At 38.1% G+C, this 13,990-nt stretch overlaps 1 protein-coding gene across 15 annotated transcripts in view; it reads right to left on the bottom strand.

Moving 5' to 3' along the window:
* The window catches only part of SOX5 (SRY-box 5), a 459,770-nt gene that overhangs the window by 99,253 nt on the left and 346,527 nt on the right, over nucleotides 1–13,990 (bottom strand). For 11 of the 15 annotated variants that reach the window (XM_021391451.1, XM_021391458.1, XM_021391488.1 and 8 more), the window contains one exon: nucleotides 3,481–3,604. In XM_021391451.1, the coding sequence (XP_021247126.1) occupies nucleotides 3,481–3,604 (124 nt within the window). The remainder of the gene's footprint in view (nucleotides 1–3,480; nucleotides 3,605–13,990) is intronic. The other 4 variants (XM_021391427.1, XM_021391503.1, XM_021391441.1 and 1 more) reach the window with 1 other exon arrangement.

The raw sequence follows: 13,990 nt of genomic DNA, 5'->3' as shown, positions 1-13,990 counted from the left end.
AGTAGATAAACCACTGGATCAGAAGATCCCTGAGTCCCAAACAACTGGAATCTGGCAAAGCATATAGGTATCAGTACAATCTTGTCCCGTTCTTCTATTCTTCTCTGGGTTCGAGCCATGACAGGAATCTAAATGGATCCATTATGACCTTCTATGACTACTGTTGTCCTATCTATAGTCCAACCTTCATAAAAGGACATATGCATAGGGAAAACAGTAGTCGTCTGTTCCACAGTCTCTCTCAATTAAGCCATTACTTAATTGGGAAACAATGAGGAACTCTACCACATACACTCTCTGAAAGCACTGGGAGACATATATCTGACCCTCTGTTGCTAAGATGGACAGGTAAATCAAAAGGCATTGAATAAATGAATTTGGCTTCATTATCTAAGCTGAATGAGACAAAAATAGTGGTATAACTAGGTATTCATCATTTTTTTCTCTTTTTGCTAACCTCAAGGCTTGATCACACCTTCCCTTCCAGCTGCAGCTGGGCTGGCTGAAGAGGCCATCATCTCCACTCACAGCCCTCTGCCAAAGGTTACCATTGTGACCAAGCTGCTTGTTTAATTGCTTCCCAACATGTTCCATTAAAACTAGCCAGCTTAGTTTAAGCAATTTTAACAGAATTTTAACTGCAATCCCAGTTTGGACAGAAGCAAGTTATTGAGTGCTTAAGCTAGGCCAGGCTGCCAGAAGTTAGAGGCACAGAGATGAGCCACAACAGGCAGTTATCTCTCCAGTCACTTGGCTTGCAGGCAGAAGGGGGCAGGTAACCCAGACATGAGGTGTGAAATAGCTCAAATGACTAGAAGTCTGAGTGCCTTAGATGACCTGCTGCTTAATTTGAGACACAACTATGGAAAAGTTATTTTTCAAAGGGGCAGGGCACATAATACTATAAACACTTTGTCCCTTTGAAGGTGTTCCTAGCCAAGGGGGCACCTAAGTTATCTATAACTAAGGTGCCCCCTTATAGATAACTTAGTTATCTATAACTAAGGTACTGAACATAAAAAATTATTTATATATTATTATTTATATATTATTATTCATATATATAGTTTATATATATTATGTATATATAGGTTATTTGTCATGGCAATTTCCCTTTCCTTTTCCTCCAAATTTTCAAATTACTTTTATTGAGAAACACAATCTGAATTTCTCTAAGAGCTGATTTTCATGGGTCATAGTTATTTGTGACTGGAAATTAATCGTCCCACAGAGATTTTTGTTGTCCCTGTGTGCAGGTTGTTAACAATTGCAGTCAGATAAAAATGCAGGTAATGTGATCCTCAGAAGTTCATATGAAGGCTTTTCTTCCAAAGGTGAACTTTGTGAAAGTCAGGTATTAAATGTGCTGAAAAGTTGAGCAAATTAATCTCCTCTAATTTCTCTGATGAACTGCTACACTGGTACCAACATCAGTTCTTTTCAAGCTAGCATAGGTAACTGTATTGAAGTTCAGAGTACAAACAGTATAAACATGTGCTAAACATCCTTGAGACTTAGATCCTAGTATCTTTTCAAATGGAGATTTAGTCTCCAAAATCACTCAGGTGCTTTAGAAAATGCTATCCAAACCTCTCTGGTTTTCAATCTCCCACATCTTTGCCAAGAGTCCTGATAAACAGAAGGGCAAGCAGAGAAGTGGGAGAAATATGTTTTAATGGCTTGTCAAAAACATTACTTGATGTGAACATGTTATAGTTTTAAGGCACTTCCTTTTTTTTCCCTGCTACAAGCTTTCTAGGTGTAGCTAAATCCGTATATGCTTTTGTTTACACTAAACTGTGAGTGAAAAGAAAAATCCTTTGGACTACTTATCACTTTTCCTCAGCTTCTCAGTTAAATTCAGTCAAACATGCCAGGGAATCACCAAACACAGAGCTGCCTTTTTCCACTGGCTTCTGCTCAGTCCTAGACCTTGGCATGCTGTGAATTCCAAGCCTTACTGCCAAGAGCAACAGCCACTTTGCTCTTTTTTGTTTTTCATTTTCAAGGTTACACAAATATGTGATGTCATATGTACTTCATGGATGTGAGGTATGATACGACTGCCTTACAGTTAATGCACATGCAGTAAAAGGAAGGAGGAAACCAACCTCATCTCTTTATATCCAAATCAGACTTCTTTAACATGGAAGTGATTTAGTCTGCCAGATATATCTAACTGGGTGCTTTCCTGACCATTTCCAGGCTTACAGTTATGGTAGCATCATACTCAGTGTGGCTTTCAGTTAAACATTCTGTAACGTGAATCACTGCTTCTTCCATTTGAGAAAGAGTGAGTGTGAAATCACTGGAAGAACTGAATGAGTCTATGCTTTGGCACTGCAGCTGCTGAAGGACGTGAAGTGTTTTGAACAGTAATTTTCAGTAGTGGTCCTAGTCTGTGAAATATTAGAAAAAGGCAGTCATGGCCAAAGCAACTCAACTTTCTCACTCAAGTACAGTACCTATAATGTTGCAGGAACTGAAAGAAGTCTAAAATCGTTGGCTAAGCCAGCTAAATGAAGGACTCTTTTTAATTTCTAATTTTATGAAACTGCTGCTGTGGCAAGTGCTGAGTAACTCAAAACAACTGATGAATTTTTGGGTTGGTGAATGATGCAGATGCGTACACTGACATGGATATAATAAAGCTAAGCACACGTAATTAAGACAGAAAATGGTAGAGCAAGCAAGTCCTAGGTAACTCGGTAAGAAACTGGAGTCAGAAGAGTTATACAAGCACAAATACAAGAAAACAAGAGCATGAAATTCATGCTGTAGCTAAGTCTATTCATGGAAATGGAGATCCTCAGTTAATCTTTAACTTGCATTTGTTGCCATCTTGCTGACAGGAACATGAAATTCTATGGAAAGCTTAAAGAAAATTTCAAAAAAATATCTGGAGAGTGCAGAGAACAATACAAATCTTTCAAAGATTAAAAAAAAAGTAGATGCTATATTTTTTAGTGTTAGTCTCTCATAAATATAGTTTGTGCTAGTCCATCAAACTGAAAGGCATATGCTATCTTTGATCTCTGTGCAGAACCCCTGTTGAGATTAATGCGCATTCTGTGTGAAGAAAGAGACTAGAATAGGCCCTCCGTTCACAAATAGTTAGCAGGCTGCTTCAGGAAAAAACATATTTTCTTACAACAGCGTTGAAATTTGTTGGGAACTTTCAAATAGCTTCTCTTCAGATCTATGTATGTGTGTGTGGTCATAAGCATTCACTTGTCAAAAAGATCTGTCAGAAAGAAGGTGCACAAATCTACTTCTCTTGTGAAATGTTTTGCTGTTACACTGAAACATTTTTCATCTCTGACAATCTTTTCCCATTTAACACAGACTACTTCTGCATTTTAAACTCATCTGTGCAAGTTGTTGACTTTGTCCATTGGACTAGAGAGATGAGCCTTATACAGACTGGCATGAAGCTGTGCCCTGTACCCAATTCTAGCTAAAAAAGTCTACAGGACTTACTGCATCCCGCTTTGTAGCTGAAACCAGGAGGAAGAAGGAATCCTTGCTGAGCAGCTGCTGCTAGGGTTCGTTGGTCTGGAGGGAATACGGGAATCATTAATGGAGGCAGCTGACCCTGGACCTGCTGAACAGGAGAGGGAAAATCAAACGTGGAATTTTTACAGGGGGAAAATGTCTGCTTACGTGCTTTCTCTCACTTCTCTTCTGAGAGGTCAGATTTGGATATGCTCCTCCATAATGGGGTGTTCCAATGCATCAAGTATTCAGCCTCATCCTAATTATCAAAGCACTTCACATGAATCACATCAATCAAACAAATAAAAAGATTCCACTGACACATACCTATATGCTAATTAATTTCTGTCCCCACACTCCACAATACCTCCATTCTCTTTGACTGCAAGGTGGCCTTTTCTTCTATCACATTGTGTAACAATATCTTTGTCTCAAATAGTAGTTTTTGTCCTGACTGAGCCCAAACACAAACATCCAAACACACAGAAGTAAGGGTATGTGAAAAAGTAATGTACAGCACTGTCATTACTTTTTTCTGCCCATATACATGCACTTACAGGTACGTGCGAAAAGATAAAATCTCAGATGGCAAGAAAAAAAGTGGAGACTTTATTCAGAAACACAACACAGCTATGTCTAAAGTGTTAGCTGTTCAACTTCGCACAGCAACTGTACACAACCATGTAAGCCGGGAAATGGAAAATATTATGTTGTAAGTGGATACTGCAGGGGACTTAAGACATGCAGAAATTAGTCATCAAAACTGGAAGTATGCCATAGCACGACATCTAATATTATTGCTTTTACCAAATTTTGTAGGAGTTTTAACTAGTCGAACCGGACATTGTATTTCACACAGATGAGAAACCAAATGTTTGCTAGGTTAAACTGTTAAATGGCTGGTTTTCAATTTTTTTAAAAAACACCATACTGACAAATACAACTTTTCTGGACATTGGTCAATAGAGAATTACTCATTTTTAAGAGAGGTCATCTTAGATTTGCAGTGGCGCTGTGAAGCTGAGACACTGGAGGTATAGATCCATTATCAAAGACTAAAATGTAGTTTGCAGTTTGCTGCCTCAACAAACAAAATTAGGGTGCTGACTGACAAGTAGTTTTAGCCAGAGGCAGGTATTACTCCTTTCATTATTGCCTGCATAGCAGAACTGGCTCCTTGGCTGACACAGTTCAGAGTACAGCATCTTAACTTAATTTTATTTTAATCTAATCTCATGAAGATCTAGGAGATGTCTCAGTTCAGCCAATACAGCTACAAAGCAGAAAAGTGGTAAGAAATTTGGGATAGTAACCTCTTAATTTATTGCAGGACCTGTCAATACCTATGTGTGTGCTGCCTGCATCTTTATTGTCTGAAGCAATTTGCGAGGTTGGAGTTCAAGAGTGCAGTTGATGGAAATACCCACAATGGGAAATAAAGGTTGGGACCAAAGCTAGAGTAGATGCAGCTCCATCACTGAACTCAATCCATTTTTTGTTACTTCCATGCTCTGCTTTCTATTCTCATCCTGTTGACTGGAAGGCATATGCACTTTAACTGTATTGCAGAAGATAAAAAACATACAAAATATGATTTCTTCTCTATAAACACTCAGTTACCCTAGAACTAACTGTCCAATGTCTGCTTTTTCTTCTTCTTTTTTTTCCTGTTTGAGATTTTTTTTTTAAAGACAAAGACAAAGTAACTGTATTCTTTCAGAACAAAAATGAACAGCCGTGTGGAATTTTTGCATAGTACTCTTCTTTGGCAAAAAGCCACAGAACTTTTTTTTAAATGGTTTCCAAGGATGAAAGTGACTTTGCCAAGCAAAGAAGCTTCAAAACAGGACTCAAAAACACTAATAGAAAGACAGATGGTTCTACTAAGAGCTTTGCTGCCAAAAAAAATGTTAAAAAAAGTGAAAAAAAAATGAAATGATGTTATTGAAGCTGACTGCAAAGTTCTCTGATGACTGCAAATACTCTTGTCCCACTGCAAGTGTTAACTCTGCCTCCAGGGCTAATATAACTAAAGCACCACACACACACAAATTGTCATTGCCAAGCCCACAATGTAGCACAAGTCTGCACTTGATTCCAAGTGACTGCCAAACACACGAGCAAAACACCACACCGAAAAATTCCCATTTAGGAAAACATTTACAAGAAAAAAATGCCCTTTCTTCTTAAATCTGACTGTTGTACTATCGTTTTTTTCAAATCACTGCTCCCCTTTATCTCTCCATGGAGCCTTCAGACCCACTAATTTCAATAACACAACCTCACTTGTGTTAAGGAGGTAAGAACTATAGAGTGATGAGGATGGTTTGCATGGATACAGAAATAACGCAGTCAAAACAATATGATTTTCATTCCAGGATGGAATGTATGTAGCACCACTCAAACAGCTACACTTCATTTTCTCCCAAATACAAATAAGTGCAATTATTATTTTACTTTAATCTGATTACCTGACACAATGCAATACAAATTACTCTTCATTTTTATGGCTTACTTAACTACCACATTTTAACTTTTGGTATGTTTATTATTATTACCTAGAATTGCTAGGATACAACTGTTTCAAGTGGCACAGGATACAGGCCCTCCTTCTGAGTTTTATGCAAAAGGTATTTTCCTTTTTTTCTTTTATTTTTAGCTATTACTATGTCAGTTAACGTCTCTCACAAATGGTCGTTGTTTTTGGGGTTTTTTTTGGCTACATAGTTTACATACTTGCCAAAGTTTTCCTAATAGTAACTCCTTCATTTATAATTTCAATGTAATAGACTACGAATTACAGCTACTTTCAGCTCTTTCTGTTTGTTCTGCTACTGGACATATATATGTAGACAAAATACATCTTTAGCAATCTAAAAATGCATAGAGCTGTCAAGATTCTCCACTTGCCAGGCTCTCTGCATGATTATCTATCCTGAGTTGTAATTTCCTAAAGGTAAAGATTCTAATTTAAATCCTCACAATAGACTCAATAGATGTAATGAGCTACAATCTCACCTCATAACTTCTTACTTACTTTATCATGTTAGTCTGGATAATGCAGATACAATCTTCCCAAGGGCTGTCTTTTCACTACACGTATTATTGTCATGGTGTCAACTGATCACACAGTGCCCTGCTCTTACTTTCAATTTGAATGTCATCACCCCATATCAGATTAACCAGAAGTACTCTTGTACTGCACGACAAACTGTAGAAGCACGCTATGCAAAGAAAAGGGATCTGACATATAGGAAATAACAAAGAAATAAGCAGAATATCATGAGAGCTCTAGCACTCTACACAATCAGTTCACTGCTCAAGGAATTCGTACTTCCATTCACATACCTCTAGCAAATAATTTGGGACAAGAAGGAAGCCCATCCTGCAAGGAAGGAGGTAAAACCATACCACTTGATATTTAGCTTTTGAGAAATTTTTCCCTTAAGAAAGTGGATAAACAACAGTTCAAACATGTCAAGAAAGCAAAGGTTCTCTTACTCCCAAGGAGGACAGTTAATCATCTTCTGTAATGGCAAAGTATTTTAGTAGCCAAAATTGCAAGTTTTACCTGGAGTCCAAACCAAAATCAGGGACTCTTCATACTCGTCACTAAAAAGACACAGAGGAGAGTAGGTCCAAAAAACTTAACAATGAAAGAACAGTGTGAGAACGTGACGTGCCACTGATCTACTGTGCAAGTGGGACACTGAGGCATCCAGAGCTGCCTGTAGAGATTTTCAATTTGGGGAAGTGCCTCTCTGAGTCTTTTCTTGTTTCTGCATCCTTGAAAATCTGACATTAAATGACTTATTATCAAAAGTAATTTGTTATTAAAACTGGAATAGAATCAAGATGGGGAAGCCTAGGCCAGCATCTTCACAGATCCGTGCGCTTCCTCTGTGACCTGACCATAACAAATGCAGTCACACAAAGAAGTGCATTCAGTGTAGCTAAGATGGGATTCCCAACATTCCTAGCTTCATTATAAGTGTAACTAACACTTCCGCTTAAATTGTGGTCTCCTACCTATTCCTAGGAACATACTGTGGTTACCACAGCTACCTAAGCACTAAGATTTTAACAGTTACCCCTACTGTTTGCTACTAGCTCCTGCTGTGACTTATGTAAATTGAGATTGCAAACAATTGACAAGTGCAGTTCTACTCCATTTTCTGTAAAATGGCACTAAATAAATAGCTACAAATACAAAACAGTTAAGGAAACATGTAGGTTGCAAAGGTAGGCATTCAAAGCTTAGGAAATCTCAGAATTAGGATAACACACATGACCTTATTTTGGCCCTTTATGCCCAAGCATCTTGACACAGTCCTTAATTAAGAGTTCAAAGTTCTGCCCCTCACATGATTCTTGCTTAATCCAGCAGGCTTGTAATATTTCTCAAGTAATATAAGCCCATACTTTCAACAAGCACAAGCCCCTAGCATAGCTGCTATTATTTTTAGTAATTTTATTCTTATACATGTATACCAGTTTCATTTCCACTGTTGCTCATTAAATGTTTATTAGCATAAACTTTTATGTAAGTTTTCCTCTCTCCAAAGTAAGTATTTCATTACATTTCCTGGCATCCACGTATAACACTTCACACTGAGGGGTGAATGCTGATCTTCCACCCACCTCTAGTACTTCAGAAGCAGCTCTATCAATTTCAGTGAGACTGGTGACGAAGGAACGAATTACTCAGTGAGAATAAGACGGCAGCAAAAAGCAACACTCCCTTCTCTGCAAACTGACAAAACTCTGAGCAGTTCTTTACCCTTGAGCTGTTTAAAGGATGCCCTTCAGGAGCTGTGTGAGCATCTTTACTGAAATGATCTCCTACCTGGCTTCTCAAGTAGAAGTGTGGCTAATTTTTATTTTCCATGGAGTTAATGTCAACTGCTCAAAGAAGTTCAAGTTTTATATTCCTAGAACCATGGATGCGCTTGAATGATTCTTTTAACTTCCAACTGTTGTATGAGTAGCTTCTAGCCCACGACTTGTTTAGAAGTATCTCTTCTGCTGTATATAGAAGAATGTAATGTACTTCTACTGTGCAATGACATAAATATGTCCTTCAAAAATGACATGTTTAATTGCATCAGTCCCCCTTCCTCCAGAAACACTTGGCTCCCTCCCGGTGGCGCACACTCTGCTGAGGGACTGGATTCCTCAATTAGCACATGTGTTGGCCATCTCTTTCTCTCTCACCCCCCCCCCCACATCTATCTTAAGGGAAATAAAAATATATGTCCTCATATAACTACAATCTGCTATTTTCCCTTACAGTGACGTTTAAAACAAGAAAAGAAAATGTTGTTCTCATTCTCTGTATCAGTTCCCTAAATTGACACTAGCGTGTCCTAAATTTATACAGCAAGGAGACCTGCCTAGCCAGGTAATACAGGGATCACCTTCACAGTGAGTTTGAGGTGGCTTTTTACGGGGTGCTTGGAGATTGCTTAAGAAGCAAAAACAGAAGATGCATGCCAAGGAAAAGAGACGCAGAGGAGACAGACAGCACACTCGTCCTACCCCCTGCTCTGAAGACCAAATGCTTTGCCTTTACTGCTGAGCTCACTCCACTGCCAGACATAGTGGTAGAGCAGTTCTGACAAAGGATTTTCTGACTGATGATTCTTCTTCATCTCTACCTGAGAATTTTTCTGCAGTGGATGATTTCAGCCCTATATATTACTCATCCCTTTATTGTGTAAGAGGCTCACACAATTCATAGCAGTACGTATCAAAATTCATCCTGCCTGAACACACCAGTTAATTCCACAGTAGCAACTCGCTGCTCACAGCTGTGTACAAACACTGGTACCAATCACCAAAAAGGACGCTCTGATATTGGCAATCTTTTAAGAAGAATATAAAATAAAGAATAAAAAAGGTTATTTAGCTTAGCTTGCTGCAATATAGGGAATCTTTAACAAGTAAATTGTTGGTACGAATGCACCTTGGCTTGCAAGAAACACCAGGAACAAACTTGGAGGAAAACTGAACTGCAGCTGGGAGAACTGCATAAACATTTTTCATATTACAAAGCAAGGTTTTTCCAGGCTGGAAGCTTTCTGTCTTTGCTTGGTCCTGCAAGAGAATCCACGTGTCACTACCAGCGCCCATCTCAAATTTATCTCATTATAAAGTCTTAAAGTATTACCAAATTGAACACATGCTTAGCCTTTTAAACTGAAGTGCAGAGGAGTGCCTTAAACTGCCAAATAAAACAGACAGTAGCTGTTTTCATGTCAATAATGTGTTTCTGAAGGCTTCCCTGCTCCACATACTACAGAACAAAATGCACTGGTGAGAAACAAACACCTTCAGCAGCACTTGGAGGGATATGAGTCAAAAGGACCTTTTGCATTATGGAACATCTCTTGGACACTGCTAAGGGGAAAAAAAAAAGCAGTATTATTTATTCATTTGTGTAACTAAAGTAACTTTAGAACACTTTTTTTATATTTGATTTATTACAGAAAAAGCATGCAAAGGAGGGGAAAGCAATAACACGAGTTTTTCCCATTTAGGATGATGTATAACGAGGAGTACTCTGGCTTATGCCACTTAGCATGGAAGTTATTCACAGGGCAATTCTGCCATGAAGGCATTTGCACAAACAGCCCAACTGAAAAGGAAGAGGCCATCTGAAAGAAAAAGAACACAAACTGAAATTCACTCCAGTATTTTTTGCTTTAGGACAAAAGTCAAAGAGTTTGAGCAAGAATGGCTGCTCCAGACTTAGCGATAATCCAGTAGTTGGGGTTCTACAACAGAAACAGAACTTTAAGGACAAGCCACTGTAATTCAGGTGGCAGCTATGTTGGAAGACTAAAGAGCACTCTCAAAAGAACCCTTTCTAATCAAAGTCAGCTGCACCTCAGGAGCAAAACTCAAAATAATTTACTCTTTTTTTTGTTTATTTTTGTTGCTTTTTTTTTTTTTTGTAGAGGAAAAAGATCCACTGTTAGGTTGATTGAGCCATATGTTCCATGATGAGGCTAAAGTCAGCAGAGAAAAGAAAATTGGCTTTGGAGGTATGCTGACCAATGTCTGGGCCAGACTGACATATTTCACCTTAGTTAAAGTTCACGCAAATACTACGTTTCTTATGCCCCAGCCTCCAAGCACCTAGTCATCTTGTGTAATTGGTAGTACCCTTCCTAGAAGGATAAGCAAGGACTACAGCAGAAAGCTGCCACCAACCTGTGACTGCCATAACTAATGATTTACATGGCATATTGTACTCAGCGTATTTGCTGGCTAATAGCAATTTGCTCCCAAATGTCACTGTTATGTACCAAGAGTATCTGCAAAGTCACACCCTTCAAACTGAAAAGCCTATGAACTTACATTAATTACTGATGCCGCCTCACAGCATATGATGCAGCATACCGTTCCCAGATGCTTGTTTAATGCTTTTCCCAATGAGCTCAGGACCAGAGCTGATGGCTGTAGCAGTAAGCTATTCAGTGAAACATTTGTCAGTGAAAAGAAAACAGGTGTGAGATTTCCTGATGTGTTTTAAAAGACAGCATGTAGGATAATTTCTTGAGCTGCACATGTGGACTGGTTTTTACAGTTAGCTGATCTGTTATATATTAGTGCCATTATTCAAATTATAAAGAACTCTTTTTGTTTTCACATGCAGTAAAGAATCAGAGACAAAAATAAGTCTGCTTCCCTTACCGTTTTTCATATCAGCATTCCAGAAGTTACCTGCATATATTTTCCTTCTGATTTTCCACATTCTGTTTAAAGAGACTAGAGTGGGTGTGTTTTCTGAGTTTGCGCTAACCCACCTTTTTTTTCTCTCTCTCTCCAAAATAACTTTGGTATATCCAATGCTCATGTTTTACCAGATAAAAATTCTTTCTGTGAAATTATCGAAGGTTGCCACTGAAAGAACTCTGCAAGGAAGGTCCAATATTAACTACAGCTGCACAGGAAGAGGGAGCAGCAAACAAGACAGTTTGTGTCAGCTCTGTGTTACATAGGAGCTCTTTCTTTTTTCAGGCTGTTGGAATTGGAGTGACAAGTATGACAGTATGAAGAAGCATGCAGAATCCAGAGGATTTTTCTGGTAAGAGCAGATTTTTTTTTAATGTATACATGGTTACTTTGCAAATCTTAACATTATTAACCAATGCATACACCATGAGAACAAGAAAGAAAGGGAAGCACAGCACAGCACTAGTGTGTGGGATGTAGGAATGGGGCAGGAAAGGAATAGGAATCCTCCACAACTGCCTTTCCAATAACTTCTGTGAATGCTTAAGTTGATGGATTTGAGCACAGAAATAAATTGTAGTATTACACCTCACGATGGCAGCAAGCCTGCCTCCCCCTTGACAGATGAATCCTGCTAGCTCAGAGGAATGCCCCACCCTGCTCTCTTCAGTGTTTTTGAGGTACCTCTGGACTTATTCTGACACCAGAAGTATTGCTGTGAATTTTTTCATGCAAAGGATGCAAACATGACCAGCGTCTTCACTGTATTCTCACGAAACGTTTGGCTACAAACCTGCCCAAAGGGGTTTCCAGATTAGGAAAGAAACATTTATTATATTTGTAGTTCCTGCTCTTAAGTAGGCTGAAGTAAGGCAGCTGCTGGGCATCAGCCTACTCACTACAGTGGGCCACTTCACTGACTAAGTATTCGTTCTTGCAGAATCAGAAGCAAAATTATATTTAATGTATTACTGAATTCAAAGATTTCTTTAGTGCCTTTTCCCCAAAAGATGAAGAAATGGATGGCAAGAGCAAGGCTGACGCCATTGTACAGGACTAACTGATATTTTTTGTCTTATGAAGTTGTTGAGATGAATCTGTGCTAAGCCCATCTTTACACTCTTTCCTTTACCTGTTGTTGATTTTTCCATATCTGCATATTAAAATCCAAGGAAAAATCATTTTGATGTAGAACTTGCAGTAATGTTTTTTTAAGCTCTGAAATAGAACAGATCTAATATGAAAACCACTGGATTTAAAATGGTGTACAGATGAAGACAAGTGCCGTGGCCTTATTTTTGACACAATGGTAAAATCCAAATTCATGAACAGATCAATATCTAAGGCCTTAAACCACTTAATAGTGAACTGCCTTCATTAAGAGACTCATTATTTTATTAATGACCCAAGCCACTCCTGCAGAAAAGCTGTGAATCAAAAGTAGTAATCATCTCATGGTTCGAACACTGCTTAATGGAATGAGGGACTATAAAGTATGCAAGGATAAAATTGGAAGTTGGTGGGTGTGCTGTTGTACTTCACCGAAATGGAGAGGACTTAAAAGGCCAGCCCATCTCTCACCCTGGTCTTCCTTCATCCCCACTATGGCAAACAGCAAGCAATACCTCTCTACAGCTTTCCTCTCTCCCCCTAGGGATGCCTCCCCCTGTAACGCTCTTGCACCACAGAATTGACTCTATATGACCTTCTATTTCAGCTCTTTCATTCCCACTCATTATAAGCCATGACTCATTTCTTTTAATTATTCTACATATAATTACAGTAAAATATTTAAGTAACATCAAATAATATAAAACAATTCTACTTTCATAATTCTGAATGCAGAAATCTTGCTTACTCAAATTAGTTGGCATAGAAGACAAGGAGATAACCATAATTCTGCCTTCTAGCAGCTATTTCTTGGTTTGGTTTGTGGGGTTTCTGTGTCAATTTCCTTAATATGATTTAAGGTAATATTACTACTAGAGAGGAAGAGGTATTCTTTCAAACAAAATCTTAGGGTTTTATGATGTATTTTTTACTCAGTATCTCTTTGACAAGTGGAATGTCATTAATTAAAACATACATAACAATTTTAATGTGTAGGCAGTGGACAAGAAATGGGATATTTAATATCATATAGTGGGCAGAAATTCAAAAACCATTCAGTTGCTGAATAGTGCAATGGTATAAATAAACACAAAAGTCTTATCAAAGTCATTTACTTAAAGTCATACCACGTAGAGAGAAAAAATGCATATAAAGGACTCAGGAAGTATATTCCACATGTTAAGTCTGTACACTCTCTTGGTTTCTTTAAATAGAAAGATTGAGGGATGCAGTTAATAAAACAGTATACAATCTAATGTACAATCTAATATAGTAGAGGGAAAGAAATATTCTTCATAGCCTGATCAATGTAGTCTTTGGCAGAAACAGGTCTGCTCAGAAAATCCTATGCTTAAATCCACTGGTTAAACCCTTTCAATTTGTCCTCTTTTTTCCACTTCTTTTATTATTACTAAATTAGATACATGTTTCAATGTATGGCTGCTCTCCAGTGACATCAGCTTCTGAGCACTAGTTGCTACAACAACTCAATGTATTTCTTTCCTAAAGAGGATATTTTACTATCATTATTATTTTCTATCAAATTTTACTGCTTTCTACACGATCTTAAAAACTCCTGCACTTGAATACGATGGATAAATGGCCAAGAAAACTAATACCAAATGTTAGTAGAAATCTCTGTGGA

The sequence above is a fragment of the Numida meleagris genome, chromosome 1, assembly GCF_002078875.1.
Source record: "Numida meleagris isolate 19003 breed g44 Domestic line chromosome 1, NumMel1.0, whole genome shotgun sequence".
NCBI classification, from domain to species: domain Eukaryota; kingdom Metazoa; phylum Chordata; class Aves; order Galliformes; family Numididae; genus Numida; species Numida meleagris.
Note: the sequence above shows the minus strand (reverse complement) of the source record. Positions and strands in the feature narration are given on the sequence as shown.